At 35.7% G+C, this 27,004-nt stretch overlaps 1 protein-coding gene across 9 annotated transcripts in view; it reads left to right on the top strand.

Annotated features, from left to right (window-relative positions):
- Window positions 1-27,004, top strand: part of NFAT5 (nuclear factor of activated T cells 5) — a 119,395-nt gene that overhangs the window by 43,861 nt on the left and 48,530 nt on the right. For 5 of the 9 annotated variants that reach the window (XM_027516126.1, XM_027516121.1, XM_027516120.1 and 2 more), the window contains one exon: window positions 16,304-16,429. Coding sequence is in view for 4 of the 9 variants with exons in the window: in XM_027516121.1 (XP_027371922.1) it covers window positions 16,304-16,429 (126 nt within the window). In the remaining 5 variants the exon portion in view is untranslated. Of the gene's footprint in view, window positions 1-16,303; window positions 16,430-22,332; window positions 23,065-27,004 lie in introns of those variants that run through there. The other 4 variants (XM_027516125.1, XM_027516128.1, XM_027516123.1 and 1 more) reach the window with 4 other exon arrangements.

The raw sequence follows: 27,004 nt of genomic DNA, 5'->3' as shown, positions 1-27,004 counted from the left end.
AAAGTTTAATACTAAGTTCATGTACATTATTCAACTTTTTAAAAATATGTGTAGAAAAATAGGGAAAGAAAACATAAATATATTATGTTTTGGATGGTGAGATCATGGGCAAATTTACTTTCTTTCATACACATCTGTATTTTCAAAAGCAAGCAATAACTTTAACAATTTTCTGCCCCAGTTCTAGCACAAGATATGTATTAAAGTGAAAAATAAAGCAGTCATGTACCCAGTATCATCCATTGTAGATCCCTCTCCTGTTTATACATTCACTAGGTACTCAGCCTCATCATTTAAAACTTAATTTGTTGACTTTCCAATTTTACTCTTACTCCTAAACTATCATGGGACACTGTACCACCTTACATTAATTTTTTGTGCCAGAATTTCTATGTGCTGCCTGGAACTATTTCTGTCTCTCCCTCTCCAGTCATCCAGTTCAGTTAGTTCATCAGTTTCCTGAACATGTTTAAATTTGTGTTCTATTTGCCATTCTCACTGCCTTGGTTCAGGACCTCATTATTTCTTACTTCAGATCAGATCAGATCAGATCAGTCGCTCAGTCATGTCCAACTCTTTGCGACCCCATGAATCACAGCACGCCAGGCCTCCCTGTCCATCACCAACTCCCGGAGTTCACTGAGACACATCCGTCGAGTCAGTGATGCCATCCAGCCATCTCATCCTCTGTCGTCCCCTTATCCTCTTGCCCCCAATCCCTCCCAGTATCAGAACAGAGTCTTTTCCAGTGAGTCAACTCTTCGCATGAAGTGGCCAAAGTACTGGAGTTTCAGCTTTAGCATCATTCCTTCCAAAGAAATCCCAGGGCTGATCTCCTTCAGAATGGACTGGTTGGATCTCCTTGCAGTCCAAGGCACTCTCAAGAGTCTTCTCCAACACCACAGTTCAAAAGCATCAATTCTTCGGCGCTCAGCCTTCTTCACAGTCCAACTCTCACATCCATACGTGACCACAGGAAAAAACCATAGCCTTGACTAGACGGGCCTTTGTTGGCAAAGTAATGTCTCTGCTTTTGAATATGCTATCTAGGTTGGTCATAACTTTCCTTCCAAGGAGTAAGCGTCTTTTAATTTAATGGCTGCAGTCACCATCTGTAGTGATTTTGGAGCCCCAAAAAATAAAGTCTGACACTGTTTCCACTGTTTCCCCATCTACTTCCCATGAAGTGATGGGACCGGATGCCATGATCTTCGTTTTCTGAATGTTGAGCTTTAAGCCAACGTTTTCACTCTCCACTTTCACTTTCATTGAGAGGCTTTTTAGTTCCTCTTCACTTTCTGCAGTAAGGGTGGTGTCATCTGCATATCTGAGGTTATTGATATTTCTCCCGGAAATCTTGATTCCAGCTTGTGTTTCTTCCAGTCCAGCGTTTCTCATGATGTACTCTGCATAGAAGTTAAATAAACAGGGTGACAATATACAGCCTTGACGAACTCCTTTTCCTATTTGGAACCAGTCTGTTGTTCCATATCCAGTTCTAACTGTTGCTTCCTGACCTGCATACACATTTCTCAAGAGGCAGATCAGGTGGTCTGGTATTCCCATCTCTTTCAGAATTTTCCACAGTTTATTGTGATCCACACAGTCAAAGGCTTTGGCATAGTCAATAAAGCAGAAATAGATGCTTTTCTGGAACTCTCTTGCTTTTTCCATGATCCAGCGGATGTTGGCAATTTGATCTCTGGTTCCTCTGCCTTTTCTAAAACCAGCTTGAACTCAGGAGGTTCATGGTTCACATACTGCTAAAGCCTGGCTTGGAGAATTTTGAGCATTACTTTACTAGTGTGTGAGATGAGTGCAATTATGCGGGAGTTTGAGCATTCTTTGGCATTGCCTTTCTTTGGGATTGGAATGAAAACTGACCTTTTCCAGTCCTGTGGCCACTGCTGAGTTTTCCAAATTTGCTGGCATATTGAGTGCAGCACTTTCACAGCATCATCTTTCAGGATTTGGAATAGCTCAACTGGAATTCCATCACCTCCACTAGCTTTGTTCGTAGTGATGCTCTCTAAGGCCCACTTGACTTCACATTCCAGGATGTCTGACTCTAGGTGAGTGATCACACCATTGTGATTATCTGGGTTGTGAAGATCTTTTTTGTACAGTTCTTCTGTGTATTCTTGCTACCTCTTCTTAATATCTTCTGCTTCTGTTAGGTCCATACCATTTCTGTCCTTTATCGAGCCCATCTGTGCATGAAATGTTCCTTTGGTATCTCTGATTTTCTTGAAGAGATCCCTAGTCTTTCCCATTCTGTTGTTTTCCTCTACTTCTTTGCATTGATCGCTGAAGAAGGCTTTCTTATCTCTTTTTGCTATTCTTTGGAACTGGGATTGTAAAAAACTTAGCTCTTCGCCACCTCTAGGATGTAGTCTATTTTGCATATCCTGGGCAGGTGATCATCCTCAAATATGAATCTGAGCTTATCATGTCTTTTCTTGAAACACTCAAAAGCTCCTTGTGTGTTGAGGGATAAAATCTTTATTGCTTAGAATGATTATACAGGGCCTTTCATGATCTTACCCCTGCATGTCTTCAGTAGACTCATCTCTTGCTACTTCTCCATGTAACTCCTGTATTCTAATTTAACTAAATTACTTGAAAACCGAAATAAGCAAAATGCAAACACTCTCCTTGTTCAGATTTTCTTTTAAAGTTTCTCTTCCTTCTTCACAAATGTATCTGTCAAATACCCAATTCATTGTTCAAGGTTGACCTCAGGTGTCACATACCCCAGGCACCCTTCTCGGACCTTTATAGACAGTGTTTAGGATTCCCTCTTCTCCAGTTGCATAACAGTCTATATTTCTATTAAAGCACATATTGTATTTTTTTTGAAGTATAGTTGATTTACAGTGTTGTGCCAATCTGTGCTGTGTAGCGAAGTGACTCAGTCATACACATATATACATTATTTTGTATATTTTTTTCCATTATGGTTTATTGCAGGATATTGAATATAGTAGGAAATGGCAATCCTCTCAGGTATTCTTGCTTGGAGAATCCCATAGATAGAGAAGCCTTTAGGGCTACAGTTCATGGGGTGGCAAAGAGTTGGACACGACTGAGCGACCAACACTAATACTTGCTAAATATAGTTCGCTGTGCTGTACTTTAGGGGCTTGTTTAGCCATTCTGAATGTAATAGTTTTGCATCAACCAACCCCAAACTCCCAGTCCATTCCTCTCCCGCCCCCCAACTTGGCAAACACAAATCTGTTCTCTATAAGTGTGTTTCTGTTTTATAGATAGTTTGATTTGTTGCATGTTTTAGATTCCACTATGTGATACCGTATGGTATTTGACTTTCTCATTTTGACTTCGCTTAGTATGATAATCTCTAGTTGCATTCATGTTGCTGCAAATGGCATTATTCTACTTTTTTATTACTCAGTAGTATTACATTGTATATATGGACTACACCTTTTTTTAATCCATTTGTCTGTTGATGAGCATTTAGGTTGTTTCCCTGTTTTGACTATTGTGAATAGTGGTGCTCTGAAGATAGGGATGCATCTGTCTTTTTGAATTACAGTTTTGTCCAAGGAGTAGAATTGCCAGAACATATGGTAATTCTGATTTTAGTTTTCTGAGACACCTCCATACTGTTTCCATAGCCACTATACCAACTTACATTCCCACCAACAGTGTCAGAGGGTTCCCTTTTCTCCACAGCTTCTCCAGCATTTGTTATTTGTAGACTTTTTAATGATGGCCATTATGACCAGTGTGAGGTTGTACCTCATTGTAGTTTTGATTTACACTTATGTAATAATTAGTGATGTTGAGCATCTTTTCATGTGCCTACTGCCATCTGTTTGTCTTCTTTGGAGAAATGTCTGTTAAAGTCTTCTGCCCATTTTTCAGTTGGATTGTTTGTTTTTTGTTGTTAAGTTGTATGGGCTGTTTATATATTTTGGAGGGTAAGCCCTTGTCTGTCACATCATTTGCAAATATTTTCTCCCATTTGTAGCATATTGCATTATTTTTAAACTTGACTAATTTTATTTTCTTTCAACTGTGAATTTCTTGAGTGATTTCCTCTTAGGTTGTGTCCTTAGTCCAGTACAGGTGCTAAATATATGATGAATGCATGTTTAAATTAATTGTTCTGTCAGTTTGAAGGTGTTAGTAAACATGAGATGGCATAGCTAAAAATACTGAGCCAATGAGTGTAGAATAATAAGGTGTCAGACAAGTTCGTCGGTCTTTCCTGGACTTTTCACAGTTCTGATACTTTTGAAGATTACAGATCACTTATTTGTGGAATGTTCCTGATGATTGCATTCAAATTATGCATCTTTGGTACAAATACCACAGAAATAATGATAAATTCTTTCTGCATCCTAGGGTGGCATACAATTTTGATTTGTATCATTACTGATGATACTCACTTTGATCACTTGATTAAGATGGTATCTGTCAGACTTCTCCAAAGTTACCCCATTTCTCCTTTGTAATCAGTAAATGTTTTGTGAAGTTGTACTTTGAAACTGTATAAATATCTCTTTCCTCATCATACTTCCAGTTTATTCATTACTATTTTATGTCAGTATGGACTTTTATGTTTTCATTCGATTTTAATCTGTTACTATTATTACTGTCTTTTTTGGCCATGCTGTATGGCTTACAGGATTAGTTCCCCAACCAGGAATTGAACCCAGGACATGGCAGTGAAAGCACTGAGTACTAACCATTGGACTGCCAGGGAACTTCCATTGCTTATTTTCATTCTCATGTTGCTTAGTGAGAGCCTGGTCAAGATAGTTTCTGTATCCTTTTGACATGTCTCCTTAGTTATTTGAGTACTTCCTTACTTTAGCAAAACAATATATATATCAGGCTAATCTTGTACTTTTCGTATCCCAGTCCTGATAACAGCTATTTCTCAAAGAAGCCCTAACTACTTTCAGACGAAAAGAGTATTTAGAAACCAGGATCTGGGTACTAGGTAAGCTTATTTTCCATGAGTATGCTTTTGGGGTCGTGCTTCTTACAGAATCTTTTAGAAGACAGAGCTTGGGAATATACGTATATTTATAGACCCTGATCAGAGAAGGCGATGGCAGCGTACTCCAGTACTCTTGCTTGGAAAATCCCATGGACGGAGGAGCCTGGTAGGCTGCAGTCCATGGGGTCACTAGGAGTCGGACACGACTGAGCGACTTCACTTTGACTTTTCACTTTCATGCATTGGAGAAGGAAATGGCAACCCACTCCAGTGTTCATGCTTGGAGAATCCCAGGGACGGGGGAGCCTGGTGGGCTGCCGTCTCTGGGGTTGCACAGAGTCAGACATGACTGAAGCGACTTAGCAGCAGCAGCAGCAGCAGCAGCAGCATAGACCCTGATACTGGGAAAGATTGAAGGTGGGAGGAGAAGGGGATGACAGAGGATGAGATTGTTGGATGGCATCACCGACTCAATGGACATGAGTTTGAGTAAACTCCGGGAGTTGGAAGGCCTGATGTGTTGCAGTCCCCAGGGTCACAAAGAGTCTGACACAACTGAGCGACTGAACTGAACTGAACTATATACTTACATTGGTCATTGGTCATACACCAATGTCAGTCTCCCAATTCAGGAAGTTACAGACACTGGTGGTTTAGTTGCTGTCATGTCCAACTCTTGCGATCCCATGAACTGTAGCCTATCAGGCTCCTTTGTCCATGGGATTCTCCAGGAGAGAATACTGGAGTGGGTTGCTATTTCCTTCTCCAGAGGGTCTTCCCAACACAGGAATCGAACCCGGGTCTCCTGCATTGCAGAAAGATGCTTTACCGAGTGAGCTATGAGGCAAGTCCTTACATACCTATATACATTTATATTTTTATTCTTCTTTCTCTTATGAGTTCATGCTGATACCTCCAGTTGCAGTTTAGTAACACACGGTTCCTCCTTGTTTTTCTCCCTCTGTTTGTAACTCCTTTGTTCAACACTGCAAAACTTTATTCCCTTTAATTTTAATATATTTACTTATTTGAGCAATGTCCCTTTGTATAATTGAGCTTCTTTTGCCATTGCTTCCCCCTTTCCTACACACTGATATCTAATTATCCAACTTGGACATACATAACTTGCCTCTAGACTGTGACTGCTTTCCTCCTTCATCCTATGTATGCTGTGACTCCCAGAGCTGCCCTCTTGCTTATCTGTTGACACCCTCCTCACCCTCCTTGGGTTCTGACTCCCCATTTTGGGCAGCCCTGCTAGGCAGATAGCCTTCACATTACTAAGATTTTGATATTCTACTTAAGAGATGCCCTATGCTCCTGCTCCCTCAACCTCATGAATATCTTGTTTACTCCACTGGGACTCCAACATCTTATGCTGGGCTGCCCATCCATGGGAATGTCCTCTTCATCCTGCTCAGGCCTGAAGGCCTCATATGAATGCCCTCCTCACCCTGCTTAAATTTCTAATTCCCATGTTGGTCTTCCACACTCCCCTCATGGGCACATTCTGCTGCTGCTGCTGCTAAGTCGCTTCAGTCGTGTCCAACTCTGTGCGACCCCATAGACGGCAGCCCACCAGGCTCCCCAATCCCTGGGATTCTCCAGGCAAGAACACTGGAGTGGGTTGCCATTTCCTTCTCAGGTGCATGAAAGTGAAAAGTGAAAGTGAAGTTGCTCAGTCGTGTCCAACTCTTAGCAACCCCATGGACTGCGGCCCACCAAGCTCCTCTGTCCATGGGATTTTCCAGGCAAGAGGGCTGGAGTGGGGTGCCACTGCCTTCTCTGGGGCACACTCTACTTCCTGCTTAATCTTTGATACCCAGCTCAGGCAGCCCTATTATATGGACATCCTTCTTATTGCTTGGGTTCTTACACCTAGAGCTGGCTGCCCTTGCATGAATACCCTTTATACCCTGCTCAAGCTTTGTTTCCCTGTGTTGGGTATCCTCCGTCACCTCATTGTCTTTAGCTGTGATATCCTGTGCCATCCCCTTAAGGCTACATTTCTCACCATGCTCTGACTCTGACACCCTATGCTAGACTCTGTGCCTTCCCTCCTCTACATACTGTCCTCATTCTGTTTGGACTACTCATCCCAGGAGACTTTGACTTTGCTTGGACTCTAACCCAGTAGGTTGTCCTGTGTGTCAGGCAAAATTTCCTCTTCTCATCCTGCTTTCTTGGGTTCCATCCCACCCTTCTACTCTCTCCCACCTTTCCCCACCCCCATCCCTAGATAAGTTATTCATTATGCTTGGGTTCTGATACCACATACTAGGCTGCAGATATTTTATTTACATTGCTTGGACTCTGCACCTGGAAATCTTCTCCCTCTCCCTCCCGCTCCCCATTAATATTTTTCTCACCCTGCTTGGGCTCTGAAACCATTTGCCAGACCTCCACCACTCCCACCCATACCATGGATTCCCTTCTCATTCTTTACTTCTGACACTCAGCCCTAGTCCTCCTTACCCTTCTTGAACTCTGAACTCTACAATTCTTTAAAGCTGATTTGAAAAAATATTCCTATAAGATGTTTGGAAATTATAAATCGATAAAGGTTTTACTCAGTAGTCAGGTCATAGGTAAGACTTTGAAAGTGTTTATTCTAGAACAGACTTAAATAACTTCTTTTGAAAATAGTATAAATAAATTAAGAAAGTATAATATATAACAAAAATGGTTAAATAGAATAATCCATTCTGTATCTTAAAAGTGTTACTAAGTTATGTAGAAAATAATTGTGAAATTTTAAAGTGAAAAATAATACCTATTAGAAAAAATAGATCTCAAGTTATTCTTCTTATTTCCCAAATTGTTGCAATCTGTGCTGCTGCATATTGTTTAAAATTATTGTAGACCACTAGCTTGAGGAAAATGGTAATAAAATATATTCAAAAAAAGGTGATACGATTAAATAAGTAACAGCAAACTAGTAAATGGATTTAAACTTAAATGAGAAAATTTTATTAAAACAGAGATCACATACAAGTTATTCTTGGACTTAATAATCTTTTAGAAACCAAATATCCAGTAGACCTGCAGCCAGTACATTTTCCAGTGGAGATGCCAAGTATGATGACTGTCAAGCCCAAAGTGTTTTTAACAGAATGAATGCTGTCTCTCTTCAATGCAGAAGTATGTTGGCACAGTGGAGGTGCCAGGCATTTTGTTTTAGAATGTCTGATGTGAAACCATAGCCTTGGGATTCACCAGCTTATTGAGATAGTTAATAAAGACATGGAAGAGTAAGGCAATTAGTTTGCCAAACCATTTGCAAGAACTCTTCGTAAGTCTTTTTTAACTCTTCTGGATGCTAAGGTAGCTTTGTATATAGACTTAAAAAACAAAGTGAAATCCCATTTTAGAAACAAGATACAAACATTTATAAATACATTTCCAGTATTAGAATGTTTGCATCTAGTATCTGGGAGCACTCATTATTTGAATAACTAATATCTATGCTGAGCATTAATTTACTTTTCATTAATTTTTTAAAGCATTTCCAACACAAAGTATCATTTTTTTTTTTTTACCGCAAGTACTTCCATTTAGCTGATTGCTTGACAGTTGAATAGAAGCATTCATTTATTTACTCCACTACTACCACCTTTTATATTGTTTATCTCTGCATGAAGATAAGTCTCTGGTATTAGTTGTGTACAACTATGATTTGTTTGGTTACCTGAAAGTTAATAAGTGTCTTCAGAAAAGTTCAAGAGTAGGTGGACTCTGAAAATTCTGATCTTTACTTTCTGACTCTGAAGCAGCTGAATATTGAATGCTAGCTATCAGGTCAACAAAGGCAAAATGGTGATGTTGTTGTTGTTTGGTCCCTAAGTCATGTTCGACCCCATGAACTGTAGCCCGCCAGGTTCCTCTATTCATGGGATTTACCAAGCAAGAATACTACAGTGAATTGCCATTTTTTTCTCTAGGATATCTTCCCAACCCAGGAATTGAACCCTTGTTTCTTTCATTGGCAGGCAGATTCTTAACCACTGAGCCACGAGGAAAGCCCCAAGAATTATTTACAGAGTTCTTTTTAACAGATCATCTTAGTTAAGCCTTATAGCAATTCTGAAGGCTGTGCACTGTCCATGCATAGCCTTTTATTGTATTTACTGATTAGATTATATATTTTAGTAAAAAGAAAATTCTTGAGCCTGCTGTCCAGACCAACTTATTTCTGCTACTCCTTTGTCCTATATCCTTGTCTCCCCATCAAAGGAAATTGCTGTCCTAAACTTTATCATTCCCTTCTTTCGTTGTTTTATCATATGTATTTTTCTTTTCCTTTTTTTTTTAAACTATTAAGTTTTACATTCTTTATTGGTAAAACTGACTTCACATAATTATTTTGAAATTAAGTGAGTATGTATGTAGAAGACCTTTGAACAGTGCCTGTGCCAACAACCAAGTGCTCAATAAACGGTAGATGTAATTGCATTATTAATGGTGTTATTTTGCAAAGGGGAAAAACTAGAAAAGCATGTCTTTTCTCAGCTGTTTCATTTGTTTTTGTCTCCCTGGACTCTTCTGTGGGAAAGTGAGGAGTATAAGGGTTTGAAGTCTTTCATGTTTTTGAAACTGGGCAACATGTAAAATAGTACAATGTGATTTGGTTGATCAGCAGTTAGGAAACAGAGTTTCTAATTGAGAAGAATAAAAAAAATGCTTCACTATTAAGTTACCAGTTTTTTCTTCTTTTTCACTGCTTTGTGCCCTCAGGATAGGATTTCTGTCTCCTTGAGTTTGATGCAGTGTGATGGGACTCGCCAGTGTTGCAACTCGCCAGTGTTGCAGAGTTAAAGACCAAATTGCCCAGAAATAACTAGTGATATAAAAGGATCTATTGGAATTTATTGAATGACTGACTGAACACACACACCAACCAGCCAGCCAATATTTGCATTGTTTACCTTCCCATCAAACATTAGGAAGCATTTAGTTTGCTTTTAATATCTGAAAATGATTTCATTCCTCTAATTGCTGTAGGCTCTGCACTGTTGTACTAACATAAAACAAACTCTTGATCTTCTGAGCTTGTTTGCTTTTCTGCCTAATTTCTTTTTTTCATACACTTATGTTAATAATTTATGGTAACTATTGTACTTGATCTAAGTCTGTTACATGGATACTTAATCCCACTTATATTGGGATTTTGGTCAACTAAAATTTATAATGAACAATTAAATGAGTTGATTAACATTATTATTGCACAAATTATTAGCACATTAATGGAAAAAATATGATCACCCCAATTCTGACAGACCAAGGAAAGAATTCTTTAAAAAGCAAAAGTAAAATCGTTTCTAGATTTTGAAAAAAAGAATGAGAAAGAGAGTGAGTACATTTGAGTACACTGCACAAGAGCAGTTTTTTACCAGCTGTTACATTGATCTGTATCAAAGTTCACTTTATTCTTTTGGGCAGATGTTCCAGTTTTCATTATCTGTGATGAATTATGGCATATGATATATTCCTCTTAGGCCTGTGTCATTTGCAAATTCCTTATCTTTTTTCAAGTTGTTGATGTAACTGCGTTTCTCAAGGTGGGGAACCCATAAGATTTTCGAGTGCTGTTGCTTAGAGGCATCTGTTTTATGAAGTCTACATTAATCTTATTCATAAGAACTTTTAAAGATTTTCATCAGGTTATTTTACTGAATGTAGGATACCTATGGCTGTTAAATTTTCCACATCTAATAGAAGAGCCTTAAAAAGCAAATTAAATTAGTTTGCAGTTTAGCCTTCACAGTTTTACTTTTTACAAACAGAAACTATGTGAAGAGGTATTTTGTCCATGAAGTTTATTAGGAACATAGACCTAGCTCACTCTTGTGCAGTTCTCAGTTATCTTTATTTTTTCTGTTTCTGTTTCTCTCTTTTTTAAAAACAGCGTTTACCCATGTATAATTTGCATATCGTAAGATTCATCCATTTAACGTGTACAGTCAGTGGTGGTTGGTATATTTTATAGAATTGTGTAGCCATTGCCATAATCTAATTTTGGAATTCTTATTATCCCAAAAAGAAACCTTGTAACCATTTTCTCTCTCTAAAACAAAAATCTTAAAAATTCTTTTAAAATCTAGTAGGTTCTTTAAAATAAATGTACAGATTATACTTTTGTTTTCTAAGGAAGTCTTTTCTCGGCAAACTGCTTTTCCATTATGTTTCCCATTCTCTTTCTTCATATCCTATGCTTATAAATCTAGAATTTCATTCCTCCCATATTTATTTAGCTGATTTAACAGATAATGCAAGGAAAATAGATATAACTGCTTAACATGAGGCAGGATTGTTTGTTGTTTTCATGTATTTAAAGGGCCTGTGCTGTTCTTTGGGCTTCCCTAGTGATTCAGACAGTATAGAATCCTCCTGCAATGTGGGAGACCTGGGTTCGATTCCTGGGTTGGGAAGAGCCTCTGGAGGAGGGCATGGCAACCCACTCCAGTATTCTTGCCTTGAGAATCCCCGTAGACAGGAACCAGGTGGGCCCCAGTCCATAGGGTTGCAAAGAGTAGGACACAGCTGAAGCAACTTAGCACACACGCAGGCCTGAGAGTAAGACCAGTGTATGTGGTCAGGTTGTATAGTTTTATCTTGGAGGGAATCTCTTTGAGGTAATGGGCTAAAATAAAAGTTTTATTGAGGATTTAAGTTGCTTAAAGTAGCGGAGCCAACAGAGTGCTGTCTAAAGTCAGAGCCTGTGACGGTATGAACTGTTAACTGCTGTTTTCCTTGGAAAGATAGGATAACACTTCTGAATTCTCTAATTTTCAAACACTTGAGTCAGTTAATCAGAAAATACCTTTGGTGAAGGAATGAATCCATCTGTCCTACACCTTCCACTTGACTTATTTGGTTTGGAGGGTATGCTGTGGGGAAGACTGAGATATAAGAAGTTCTATATTTAGTTACTTTCCAGTGTATTTTTACTAACACTGCTTTTATACTTCTAATTTAGATTCAACTTTGTATTCCTCTTTGGGAAACTGAAATGTGGTTAGTTATTGGGCTGTTCCTAGGTTTGGTTTTTTTTTCCCCTTTACATAAATGCATTTTGGCAGATCCTTTCTCTTTTTATCTAAGCGAATTTTACTTTCATATTTCTTTCTGTTTATCTCCTCCCCCAAAAAAGGGTCTTGAGTATGCTTTTCTTTTATATATAAGAAGCTCTTGTTTTCAGCATGGATTGAGAAAAATAATTTTATTAAAATCAATATTTGATGACGGGCATTTCTGTTTTAATTAGTTTCTCCCTACTCTTTCCTCTATATTATTTGAAAGATGGAAATAATTTACTTAAGGCTTATCAGTTCAGTTCAATTCAGTCACTCAGTTGTGTCCAACTCTTTGCAACCCAATGGACTGCAGCACGCCAGGCCTCCCTGTCTATCACCAGCTCCTGGAGTTTACTCAAACTCATGGCCATTGAGTCAGTGATGTCATCAGACCATCTCATCCTCTCTCGTCCTCTTCTCCTCCCACCTTCAGTCTTTCCCAGCATCAGGGTCTTTTCAGATGAGTCAGTTCTTTGCATCAGGTGGCCCAAGGATTGGAGTTTCAGCTTCAGCATCAGTCCTTCCAATGAATATTCAGGACTTATTTCCTTTAGGATTGACTGATTGGATCTCCTTGCAGTCCAAGGGACTCTCAAGAGTCTTCTCCAACACCACAGTTCAAAAGCATCAGTTCTTCGGCACTCAGCCTTCTTCACGGTCCAACTCTCACATCCATACATGACTACTGGAAAAACCAAAGCTTTGACTAGATGGACTTTTGTTGGCAAAATAATGCCTCTGCTTTTTAATATGCTATCTAGGTTGGTCATAACTTTTCTTCCAAGGAGCAAGCATCTTTTAATTTCATGGCTGCAGTCACCATCTGCAGTGATTCTGGAGCCCAGAATCACTGGAGCCCAGTCACTGATTTTGGAGCCCAAAGTCACTGTTTCCATAGCTTCCCCATCTATTAGCCGTGAAGTGACGGGACCAGATGCCATGATGTTAGTTTTTTAAATGTTGAGTTTTAAGCCAACTTTTTCACTCTCCTCATTCACTTTCATCAAGAGGCTCTTTAGTTCTTCTTCACTTTCTGCCATAAGTGTGGTATCATCTGCATATCTGAGGTTTTTGATATTTCTCCTAGAAATCTTGATTCCAGCTTGTGCTTCATCCAGCCCAGCGTGTCTCATGATGTACTCTGCGTATAAGTTAAATAAGCAGGGTGACAATATACAGCCTTGACGTCTTCCTTTTCCTATTTGGAACCAGTCTGTTGTTCCATGTCCCAGTTCTAACGTTGCTTCCTGACCTACATACAGGTTTCTCAAGAGGCAGGTCAGGTGGTCTGGTATTCCCATCTCTTGAAGAATTTTCCACAGTTTGTTGTGATCCACAGATTCAAGGGCTTTGACACAGTCAGTAATTCTGGAACTGTCGCTTTTTCAGTGATCCAGCGGATGTTGGCAATTTGATCTCTGGTTCCTCTGCCTTTTCTAAAACCAGCTTGAACATCAGGAAGTTCACGGTGCACGTATTGCTGAAGCTTAGCTTGGAGAATTTTGAGCATTACTTTGCTAGGGTGTGAGATGAGTGCAATTGTGCAGTAGTTTGAGCATTTTTTGGCATTGCCTTTCTTTGGGATTGGAATGAAAACTGACCTTTTCCAGTCCTGTGGCCACTGCTGAGTTTTCCAAATTTGCTGGCATATTGAGTGCAGCACTTTCACACCATCATCTTTTAGGATTTGAAATATAGCTCAACTGGAATTCCATCACCTCCACTAGCATTGTTCGTAGTGATGCTTCCTAAGGCCCACTTGACTTCACATTCCAGGATGTCTGGCTCTAGGTGAGTAATCATACCATCGTGATTATCTGGGTCATGAAGATCTTTTGTTTTATAGTTCTTCTATGTATTCTTACCTCCTCTTCTTACTCTCTTCTGCTTCTGTTAAGTCCATACCATTTCTGTCCTTTATTGTGCCTGTCTTTGCCTGAAATGTTCCCTCGGTATCTCTAATTTTCTTAAAGAGATCTCTAGTCTTTCCCATCCTGTTGTTTTCCTCTATTTCTTTGCATTGATCGCTGAGGAAGGCTTTCTTATCTCTCCTTGCTATTCTTTGGAACTCTGCATTCAAATGGGTATATCTTTCCTTTGCTCCTTTGCCATTTGCTTCTCTTGTTTTCACAGCTCTCTGTAAGACCTCCTCAGACAACCGTTTTGCCTTTTTGCATTTCTTTTTCTTGGGGATGGTCTTGATCATTGTCTCCTGCACAGTGTCACAAACCTCTGTCCATAGTTTCAGGCACTCTGTCTATCAGATCTAATCCCTTGAATCTATTTGTCACTTCCACTTTATAATCATAAGGGATTTGATTTAGGTCATACCTGAATGGTCTAGGGGTTTTCCCTACTTTCTTAAATTTAAGTCTGAATTTGGCAATAAGGAGTTCATGATCTGAGCCACAGTCAGCTCCCAGTTTTATTTTTGCTGACTGTGTAGAGCTTCTCCATCTTTGGCTGCTAAGAATATCATCAGTCTGATTTCAGTATTGACCATCTGGTGATGTCCATGTGTAGAGTCTTCTCTTGTGTTGTTGGAAGAGAGTGTTTGCTGTGACCAGTGCGTTCTCTTGGCAAAACTCTATTAGCCATTGCTCTGCTTCATTCTGTATGCCAAGGCCAAATTAGCCTGTTATTGCAGGTATTTCTTGACTTCCTATTTTTGCATTCCAGTCCCCTATAATGAAAAGGACATCTTTTTTGGAAATCAGATGATCATTATATCTACTACTGTGGGCAAGAATCTTTTAGAAGAAACAGAGTAGCCATCATAGTCAGCAAGAGTCCAAAATGCAGTATTTGGATGCAATCTCAAAAATGACAGAATGATCTCTGCGATCTCTGCTCGTTTCCAAGGCAAACCATTCAGTATCACAGTAATCCAAGTCTATGCCCCTACCAGTAATGCTGAAGAAGCTGAAGTTGAGTGGTTCTATGAAGACGTACAAGACCTTCTAGAACTAACACTTAAGGCTTTTAGCGATGGTTTAACAAGCTGAAAATTTTTATTATATTTAGAAAGATGTAAAATTTGCCAAATGCTTTGAAGATGAAAATTTCAAGTGTTAGGTAATAGTTTTTCAAAAGAAAAATTTCAGTTGATTCTTCATTGTGAACAAAGATCATTTAATACTACAACTTCTAATTTTAGCTTTCCTTCATGATATTCTTTCTTATTCCTATCTGTGTGAAATTCAGGATACATATTTTAACTGGGAGGTTCAAAATATTTTTGAATTCAGTAAACAGTTAACTAGAAATATTGTTTGCTACCGAGGATAAAACGTCTTCTAGTGCTACTTTTATTTTTTTAATCACTTAGTACAAATAATAGTCTTCCTTAATTGTTGAAATATTGCTTTTCTTGGAATACTAGGCAAGTCCCTTAAACTCTGTGCCTTGGTTTCTCAGAAAATGAACATAGGATTCTAATTGGTCTTCTGAAGGTTTTTCCAACATTGATTCTACTGTCTTTAGAGGATATCTTGATTATTATTTCTGTCCTAAATGCATGTAATAACGATTATAAACTAATTTTTGAATAGTAGATATAAATTTGATGTTATGGACAATTATAATATTATTAAATATATTTAAAAGATACACAGTATTCTTTAATCTGGGATACAAAACTAATCATAGTCGAATAAAGGCACTTATGCTTTTTCATTTCAGAGAATCCTATGCTTGTGCCTTTCTTGAGTTGGAGATATCTCAGAGTAAGAAGTAGTTCCTTGAGTCATAACATTCCTCTTTCTAGTGTCTTTAGGAGGGAAAAATTCAATATGATAGCAAATTAAAATATTTTATGAAAGTGCTGGATAAAAGAGTAGGAGTAGACTAATGGTCTGTTTGAAGAAGCCAATTTATAGCTGATATACACCAGTACATGCCATCTTACATGTAAAGGATGAGACATAATAATTTTTTTTTTTTTAAACAGAGATTTTGGAGCATCTTGTGTTATTTGGCGTCTCTACTGCCTAGTTTTATATGGTTTAAAAAATTTGGTAACTTTTTCTGTATATCATCAGCATGAAAGGAAAAGCCAAGAAGAAAATGGGAGTCAGAATGAATGGAAAGTTCATTGTGCCTTTCACTAAAATTATAATAAAATAAAAATGTTTGCTAATAATTTTTACAACAGTAATTACATGAAGTTTAGTGTGTGTGTGTATGAATAATATAATTCTTGTGAGTGGAAAAACATTAATTTTGTGCTCATAAAAATTTTTTCTCTTTCTCCCAACAGAATCTGTCTATGATCTTCTCCCAAAGGAGTTACAGTTACCTCCATCTAGAGAAACACCTGTAGCATCAATGAGTCAGACAAGTGGTGGTGAGGCAGGCTCGCCTCCTCCAGCTGTAGTTGCTGCTGGTATGCATTTCATTTTACTTTTTAAAGAAAACTAAAGCATTATCTGGTCAACATGAACAGTGCTGGCAAAATTTGTATTAAAGAGTGTGATTTGAGGGTTTGTTTCAGGAGGTTTTAAAATACATACTTTTAACATTAAAATTTTTCTATAAAATACTTTTATACATTTATTATTTCTTAAAATTTCATATTGGCACATCTGTTAGATCCATCTCCCAGAATGGATCTTATCTTCAACTATGGGAGTGAGTTTAAAGCTCTTTGGTTGACTGCACATAATAAAGTTATTAAATAACAAGCTGTGGATAGAAAATTACATTTGAGTCTATAAAACAGTTATTTTTGAAAGTTTGCTCCAAGGGGAAAATGTTTTATTTCGTGTAATCTGAAAAAGGACTCAAGCACCAAGTGTTTTTTTGGTTGGTAGCATGTTACTATAACCTTTTCCCTACATTTAAAAACATGTGTGACCTTACACATTTTAAATTTAATCAAAAGTAATGGAAGATTTGAATGTAATGTTTATATAAAGATACTTTTTTATATTAGTGAAAATGTATGGAAAGTAATGTTTGAAATTTATCAAGTTTATTTTTAATCAGCTCTCAAATCATACACTTTATAATTATATAAAATTGGTTCAAATTTTTACTGAATTAAAAGATTGACAGATAAATTAATAGGAAAATGTCTTGATTATGATAAATAATAAGAATGCTTTCAATAATACTAGATTGCCCAACTGTAATTCTTTTTTTAGTTGGGTTTGCAGATTACTAAGTGTGTTTGGTTTTTTAAAAAAAGTTAGAAAATTATATGTACATACTCTGAAGCTTTATCTGTCTCTTACTAATTAGAGGTTTCTTGCCCAATATGATACCTTTCATCTTTTAAAATGGTACTTAGAATCCATCAGAGGATTGTTTTCAGTAAATTCTTTTTGTTTCAAAGAGAACAGTGAAGTGGAAGGTTGTGGTTTAAATGAGAATATTGGTACTGAAGTAGAACTTTGGGTATTTTTCTTATTTGCATTAACCTAAGTCCAGTCACTTTGTGTACCAATATTTCCCCTGAGCCGTACAGTGTAATCTGCAGCCTTCCTTGTTGAGGGCAGGAAAACTTTAACCATGGCCAAGAAACATACTAGCCCTGCTCACTGTTCATGTGTTGCCAGACATTTTCTAACAGATTCTGTGGATTTAATCGTGAACTTTTTAGAAATTGAATTGTAAAGATGACCTGGTTTCATTTTATATGCACTGAATATTTTTTTCTGGAATTTAAGTATTTAGTTTTAAAATAGTATCAGATAATAAAATATTTTTTAAAAATTTTAAATGAAATATTTCACTTTAAATCCACAGGTAGAAATTGACTAACTGATTTCTTTTGTATCTTTTGAGATTTTTTTTTAAAGCCATTTTGAATCTGTATAGAACTAAAAGTCTGTTTCTTCTGTGCTTTTTAACATCTGTTGACAGTAGATCCAGTTCCTTTTAAAAGCTGAAAAATGTTAACTAGATTTGGAAAAAGAACAACACTTCCTTTTAAATAATACCAAACTCAGTTTTAGAAGTTTTTATATATAAATATTGAAAGTTTTTGAATTTGAGTCACTGATGGAATGTTGATCCTTCCTCCCTCTCTCCCTCTCTCCCTCCATAATCCTCTCCAGATAAATTAGAATGAAGGCTTTGAGTTGAAAAATCATGAAAGTAAGAATTAACTCGGAGAAGGCAATGGCACCCTACTCCAGTACTCTTGCCTGGAAAATCCCATGGACGGAGGAGCCTGGTAGGCTGCAGTCCATGGGGTCGCTAAGAGTCGGACACGACTGAGTGACTTCACTTTGACTTTTCACTTTCATGCATTGGAGAAGGAAATGGCACCCCACTCCAGTGTTCTTGCCTGGAGAATCCCAGGGACAGAGGAGCCTGGTTGGAGGCCATCTATGGGGTTGCACAGAGTCGGACACGACTGAAGCAACTTAGCAGCAAGAATTAACTAAAGGAAGTATTCTGAAGTAATAGTCTTTTATTAGATCAAGCAGTTATTGACATTGTAAGATTGTGAAAAGAGTAAGGAGGTGACCTTGACAATTTTCATATATTCACACACAGAAAGTTTCTGTGATTTAAAACCCATTTGTAATTTTTTTTTTTTACACATATTTACTTTTAACCAACATAGACTCATTCTAGAATTCTAGTGTCTTATTGATAGAGCCTTCATCATCTAACATTATAGGTAAGAGAGTTTAAATTGCAGAATAATTATTGTAGGGAGTTCAGTTAGTATATATATTTAGAGTTGCTTTTTAAAAATTTGGCATATTAATATCCTTAGCGATATAAACGTCAAAAAGAGTTTTGGAGTAAATTACCAGTTACTCAGTGTTTTCTGGCCAAAAGACTAGATATTTAGGGAAAGATACATTAATTTAGACTTTTGTGATTTATTTTTTAATCTATAGCATTTGCTGTTTTAATATGAAATGCATAAAAATGATGACTCTTGATGTAGTTAATTCTTCAGAGTTTTGAAGGAGCTGGATTGGCTGCTATCAGGTATGAGGGCCTGGTGGGAACAGACTTCTAGTTCTGCCATAAAGGTTTGTGTTTCACAAATTCTGAATCAATTTAAATTTTAAAATTTAGAGACTGGGCATATAGATATTCATGTACATTTAAGATTATTTAATTATTAAAAATGTGTTTCTCAGATTCGCCAATCTATATTTTTTTCCCTTTACGTATTACTGAAGGATTGAGTAAACATGATGCTGCTAATCCACAATCCAGAATATTGGGTAAAAGAATGTCTCTGAAACCTCCTTTCCTGTCTCTACATTATACACACTTTTAATACTGTCATTTATAATATCTTTAGTCTGGTAAGAACCTGGACTGGGAGTAGGGGAAAGAGGGCTTCCTTCCTCACAATGTCTCTCCTCTCTAGAGGGCCAGTGTCACAGTCTGGAGGTGTAGTTGAATATCAGCAGTCTGAAATTTGTATTTTAAACCATTTTTTAAAAACATATGTTTTTATCCCACTAGAAAGTTTCTTAGTAGTTTGAGATTCAGTATGTGAATGTATAAAAGTTTTAAGGTACAGACTTCCTGAAGAATATTGTAGGTTTTTGGTAATTAAGACAGAGGCCATTTTTCTAACATAAAGTTATCCACATGAACTTATTATATTTTTTGGCAAAATAAGGAGTTGTTCAAGGAGTAGATAAAAAATTCAAGTTGTGAAAGGATTCTTTTTGTTGTTTCTTTAATCCTATAGTGTAGGTTATAAGACACTAAAATATATTAGTAAGAATTACTAAGAAGAACTAAAACAGTCACATTAGAATTTAGGGGTTTTAAAGAGATATGGCAGGTATTTTTCTTAAATAACAGCTTTATTAAGATATTGTTGTAAACTGAAAGGTGAATTGATCTTGGTTATTCCATATGATCAATTCCTACTTTTCCTAGAAAACTGGACCACTTCCAAAAGGAAGTCAGTTACAAACATGTTGCCGAGTAGGATTCTATCTTTTAAAATTCCACATAAATACATATATTTATACATATAGAAGTATGTGTGTATGGACCTATGTATAGATGTTTACTAACATCTGCATTATTAGAATGAAAAAAGCATCAGCAGACTTGAACCGTAATGGTTAATTCAGAAACAATTACCAATTTGGGAGACTGTCCATATTGTAAATTTTCATTGACAAAAAGTACACATGGCTTATTAATGATTTATTCCCTAAATGTTTACCTTTTTTATTCTCTTAATTTCTAGCAGCTTTTATAAATATTGTGATTTATTCATTTTCTGATAGAATAAGCACATTTTTGTGTCACCCGAGTTTTAGAAATAGCATTTTGAAACTGCACAGATTCTCAACCATTCATAGAGAAAATACATGTATCAAATAGACAGTTTCTTTTTACCCTGTGTTTTGTAGAATTTCACATTAATAAGTTAATGTACAGAAGTGGGCTTACTTTTTTATGTTACCAATAAGATTGATAGTAAGCAAAACGTATTACCATAACCATTTTATAATAATTAATTATATATAAAGACACTCCAACTGTACTAGAGTGAGGGAAATTGATAAGGGTAGAATGTAACAAGAGACTTCACCTATTTCTGTGACATTATTTTTCTTTTCCTATATGTGAAATACAGTAAAATTAGCTTGAGCTTTGGAATCATAAAGAACTAATATGAATCTGATTGCTATCTTATCATTTCTATCATATAGACAGAATCTTGTGGAAATTGAGTAAATTTTTCATATTACCCCTGTAACTGGACAGTAATAAAACTTTTTTAAGGCTATTAAGAAGATAGATACTTAATGTTGCTTGATGATTAATAATGTTTAGATGAACATTGACCTCCCTCCCACATGGATTTCTCCTTTCATTTGTTAGTAAGGTTTTTAAAAAAATAGATCTTATTTTTATAAAAACAAGTTTTTAAGCTTTGTTTTGTTTCTTTCTTTCCATTCTCACTCTGCTTTTTACATTATTTTGAAGTTTTGTGTATCAGACAACACATGAGCTGTGGGATTTCCTCTCTGAGTTAGTTTTTAATGTTGACACTCTCTCAAGTCTTTAATGTTGACACTCTCTCACTAGGAACCTTTGTAAATAAAAAAACATGGATGAAGGATGATGAATCATAGGGAGAACAGACATTTCCCAGTGAGATGATTCTGCAAATTTGACTAATTAAGTATTCTTCCTAGAATGCTCTTCCCACTTTTTAAAAAATTAAATAATAAAGTTGGGTGAACGATTATCACAACTTTTTAGTAGAGCAATTTATTGCTTTTGGTTTTTGTCTAGATGTTTTATTTTATCTACAGTTGGATCTAATATACACTCTAATCCAGATCCAGTTGTAAAACCATTCTGAATAATTAAGTTAGAAGATTTTAATGATACAAAAACTATTTTCTTTTCCTTTTTTTGGTCACTTCTAAAAAAAGAAGTGTGAAGACATTGGACTGGTGTTGGCTGGAGTGCCTTTATTATTTAATCTAAACTATTTTAAAATGTATTATATGATAAAGCATTGAAGTGACCTTCAAATAGCATCCCTCAGAGCTGCTTTTTCTCTCTAGTCCTTAAGTTAATGTGATGGTAATCTCTTTTTGTCTTCAAGTAAACATTACCTTTCAGGTAGTATAATTGCTGTCTATTTTTTTTAAACCTGTTCTTCCTGGGGTCTTTGACAACAACAAATACAGTTGTCAGCTAGTATAGTTATTCCCTATTGTGTTTAAATTATTTGAGGGTGAGGATAATATCAATGATTGATGCTACCTAGTAGTATTTAAATCACTGGATGATAGAAGGCATCTTTCTCTTCCGAGAAGATTTAAAAAATAAATTGTATAATGTGTACTTAGTACCTCTTTTACCCTGTGCTTATATACTTAGGATTGAATAGGACAAAATACATATTTTAAAAACATTGCTCTAAGTGTCAGGACATTTGCAAATGTTGTAAGCATTTTATTTTTCAATAAACATTATTAATAAATATTATGTGAATATATTCATAAATGGCACTCAGACAAGGTAAAAATAATTATTTTAGGAGAATTTAGATTAAAAGTGGGAGAGTAGTTAATTGTATAGTATTAGAATTCTGACTGGCAATTTGATGAACTGGAGGAGAAAAGGATGGTCTGTAGTAAATCAGTAACAAACCTTTCAGTTTCAGCAGTAGAGCTAATTTTTTACAAAATAGAGCCACTGGGATCAAGCATTTTATGCACAGCAGCATATCTAATTTAAAAGTATAAATTAGAACTTCTCTGGCAGTTCAGTGGTAAGACGCCAAGCTTCCAGGGCAGAGACATGGGTTCGATCCCTAATTTGGAACTAAGATTCCACATGCTGTGTAGTACAGGCAAACATTTTTTTAAATTAAAAAAAATTTTTTTAAGTGTACATTAGTAACTTTGCCGGGGAGGGGTATGAAGAAGTGTTTGGAAGCTGGCCTGAGAAATGAAAATACTCTTTTGCTGTAAATTTTTTTTTTCTGCTTTTGTGTATTTGTCAGAACATAACATTTTCTGCTCTTTAAGGAAATTTGGGTAAGGGAACAGTTTAAAAACACTTAAAACATTCTGGCTTATGGATTAGATTGCATTAGTAAACAAAAGAGCAAATTGGTGAATATGAGTTAACAAAAATTTTGAATAAGAAATTTCCCCATATGCATTTATTTGGGTATTAATAATTTAATTTTTAAAAGTTTGTTTTAAAACATTGCTTATTGTAACATATAAACTTATGTTGGGTGGGAAAAGTACAAATGAGAAATTGAAACTGTTTTAAACATGTAAATTAAATGGTAGACACTATGATTTTTGGGTTTTGGGGTTTTTTTTCTGTTTTGTTTTCATTTTTGTTTTTTGGTAAAGTAATCTGGATTGCTTATTTTATATGCTGGGATGCTAGTTGTTTTTTCTATTAATACACTTAACTTGCATTCTAGCTTCGCCATTCAGAGACAGGCATCGTGTGGTGGGTTGTGTGACAGTGTCTGTCAATAGTGAAGACAAATAGTGCCAGAGACACTTAACCCATCCAATCTCACCCAGGGTATAGGTCGGTCTCGTTTTCAGACTTCTTCATAAGTCTTTTTTTCTTTCTTTCTTTCTTCCTTCCTTCCTTTCTTTTTTTGTTTCTAAATAGTGAATTGATACTGATTGAAACTAAAGCTTTATGTAAAGTTTTAAACTTTACGTTAATATTTTAAGAAGAAGAAGAAAAGTAGAAAATGAAGGTTGGCATGTAAGGTGTTGACAAAGCAGGTTTGCAGCCACTTTGTGTGTTCTAGATTTTTCAATCCCTTGGCAACATGAATGTTGGCCTTATAAAATTTTTTCTGTCAATATCTTTCTTCTTTGATCTGAAAATATGTTCTTATATCTGGTGACTTTTATCAAACAAAATGTTTAGATTTGAAGTCATTGTTACCAGTAAGAAAAATGAAATACTTAAAAAGAATAACTTAGGCTGAACAGTAAGTGTTTTAGATCAGAAATGGTTTCCAGATAACCTGTGTTGTTTTTTATTACTATTTTCTGAGCAGTCTTGTTTACTCCTTCTCCGTTCCACTATTGGGTTCACTTAGCACACTTGTAAATTTTTATGGCTTTTTTTTTTTAAGGAAACTCAACTGATTTTGCACTGATATTGAAAAGTTATACAATATAAGTGCATATTTAAATACTAGAGACCACATTTTTATCTTGGAAGTTTAGTTAAATGTCATTTCTGTTATATTTTTAAAAATCAGTGAAAGGTATTTGTTTCTTTTGAGGACTTTAAAGAATGTTTCTAATTTCATAGCTTTCTATAAAAAGTTTAGTTAGGTCCACAAAGTATCATCTCTTTTTTATGGTATTTAAAGCACTGAAATGATGTGATAATTTAATTTCTTGTTTACAAATCTAGAACTAATAGTTCTCAATTTTAAAATGTAATTTAAGCAAACTGTGTAAAATATACATGGGTTTCTCTATGTAGTATCATTTAAAACTCCATTTTCATCTTTCCAAACAAATTAATAATACAGTTGACCCTTGAATGACAGAGGGTTGAAGTGAGTAGGGGTGCTGTCCCTTAGCACAGTCAAAAATCCATGTATTACTTTACAGTTGGCATTCTGTGTCCTTGGCTCTTCATCCACAGATTTGAAATCTAAAATGTTCTTGCTATTATTTTATGCATTTATTTTTAATAGATAATATTAAGAGTTTGCTAAATTTTTTAGTAAATTTATCGATTAATACACAAGTATGTAGGGGCTTCCCAGGTGGCTCAGTGGTAAAGAATCCACCTGCAGCAGGTGTGGGTTCGATCCCTGGGTTGGGAAGAGCCCCTGGAGGAGGAAATGGCAACCCACTCCAGTATTGCCTGGAAAATGCCATAGACAGAGACCTTGACAGGCTACAGTCTTTAGGGTTGCAAAGAGTCATACACGACTGAGCATGCATGCACACAAGTAAGTCACTTGACTTATATCTGAGTTTTAAGAAAGAAGATTCTTAGCACATTTTTGTAGAAATAGTAAGTAAGTTACCTCTAAACTCTTTTAAGTTACTTCCAGACTTTTCCTGTAGCAGATAATGTTGCTATAGTAAGATATAGTCTAAGCATTTTGAGTAGTAAATCTTTTTTTTTTAAACCTGATATGTGTCTATTATTAACACATGGGTACATTTATTTACCAGTTTAATGTAACTCAGCATACATAGGAAATACTGACCTTCCCGTAAATCAATTTAATTAAAAAGTAGAATTTTTACTACATGGAAGTCATAGTATGTTACGTGTCTGGGGAGTCTAAGATGAGAAAGATGTTGTCCATGCTTTCTAGGGGCCCATAGTTCTTACCCCTTACTTTACCACCTCACCTGGCATTATTAATGCACTTAGGTGATGTTTTCCTAACCAAAATGTAACATGCTTTTGTGAAGGGTTTTATACACCATCTTCATTAAGCATCAGAGGAACAATGATACTATTGTAAAGAGTTTTATAGTTCAAAAAATTGTCTTATATTCATTATGTTCTTAAAATAAGGAGAACTTTAGTAATTTAGGATCGAACTGAGGTAACCTTTAAAAAATAATTTAAAAAATTAAAGATGCTTGCTACTGTCTTTTGACAGTTTATGTTTTCAGCTTTAATAGTTTTGTGCTCATGAACTTTTTAATTTAATAAGTATATCCAGGAAACTGCAGGTATAATATTCAAAATGTGTGTTAGATGTCCATGGAAAATGTAGAGAATATTTTAACTTATGTAGGGTATGATATCACAGTTTGGCATACCTGTCCCAGAACAGATATTTATGTACAGTTATATCAATTGGGTTTTATAACCATGATTTTGAAATAAGACTTGCAAGATTTAATCACACATGCTTTTAAAGAGCAATGCTAGATTATATCTTGCATATTAAATTCATAAGTATCATATAACTTACTTTTGAGTTCATGATTACATTTTACCTAACTTTCTGTCTTTCATGGACAGGGATCCCTGAGATGTTCATATTCTGCATTCTCATTTGCATGGTACCTAGATTCAAAGAGTGGGTGGGAGAAAATGTCTTTTTAGAAATACAAGTTCACAGCATTCATGTTGCATGCTTTGTGTGTTCCACTGCAAATATTGCATGCTGCATACTTGTATTTTTCTGAAAATAATGAACATAGGCTCATACATACAACAACATGTAGTTTCTTTTTTGCCAATAGTTGGAACAGATGGAGGAATGTTAGACATAATACCTTTTTTATCTTTTCTAAAATGAATTGTCATATTTTTCAAAAAAATAAGGAAAACCTTGTTATTTAAACCCAAAGTGGCTACAAATCAGCTCCTAAACTGTCACTGACATTAGTATCTAGAATTTTGTAGTTTTTACAAATCTTTTAAAATATTTATTTACTAAGAAAACATTGCATTAATGCATGATACAAAAGTGATAAAATTTTTCTTTAAATTGGAATGCAGTTAAAGTGACTGAATTTTTCCAATTTCAACTACTGCATTTGACAAGGATACAAACTGGAAAATGGAACTGGTATCATCTAATTGCATTAAGTGCCTTAACTCATGGTAGTTGAGAAAATCTTTCCATGTGGCATTATGTAGATTACATTATTTATGGCTAACATTAGTAACAGTATTCTTCAGCCTTGACAGCAGTGAAAAATTATGGATGAATTTAGTTCTTTCAATGATTTGAGTGTTTTGGTGCATTTTTTCAATTTAAAAATAGATCTTTGGCACTTGGCTTTTGATTGTCTGAACATTGGCATTCTTACATTTCACTCTTTACATAATTAATGTGGATGTTGCAATTCTAGTAACTGGACATCACAGTTTTAAATTTTATCATGCCACTATAAAACAGTAGCATACATGGTATAGATAAAAATTAATTTCAATTTAAACATATTTTTAGTTGTCCATGTTGCCTATTTTCATTTTTGTATATGTTTATGATTATAAACCCTTCTGTATCTTATACAAGATAAAATTGTATAGGACTGATAACTTCCAACTGTAACATAAGTGTGCTTCCATAGATTATGTTGTTAAAGGGTTTAATAGTTGTATTTTTCAATGAACTGATCTGCCAGTGGCCACACATTTTGAAAAGATCTACTTTCGACTTTTTTGGTTAGGCATAGGCAAGGGAAATGATTTTATAAAAAACCTTTTTATAAGAACTATTAATAATTCTGATTCTCTCCAGAGATTTTTTTTCCTGTTCAACTCTTTCGTTAGACTTCAGTCAATAAAATTGACTGTTTACTCACCTGAAGAAATTCCCTTAATAGTTCAAATCAAGTAGACCTTTTAAAGAGAGAGTAAATGGACAGTGGTAACCAAGTGCTGAATGTGTAATCAAGTACTTTACAAGAAAAATCCATCCATTAATAAGTCCTTCCTCTGTTTTTCATTCTGCCACAAAGGATGGTATTATTAGAGATCATGGTTTTGAACTGCCACTTCCAACTTCTGG

Source organism: Bos indicus x Bos taurus, chromosome 18, assembly GCF_003369695.1.
Source record: "Bos indicus x Bos taurus breed Angus x Brahman F1 hybrid chromosome 18, Bos_hybrid_MaternalHap_v2.0, whole genome shotgun sequence".
Taxonomy (NCBI): Eukaryota; Metazoa; Chordata; class Mammalia; order Artiodactyla; family Bovidae; genus Bos; species Bos indicus x Bos taurus.
Note: the sequence above shows the minus strand (reverse complement) of the source record. Positions and strands in the feature narration are given on the sequence as shown.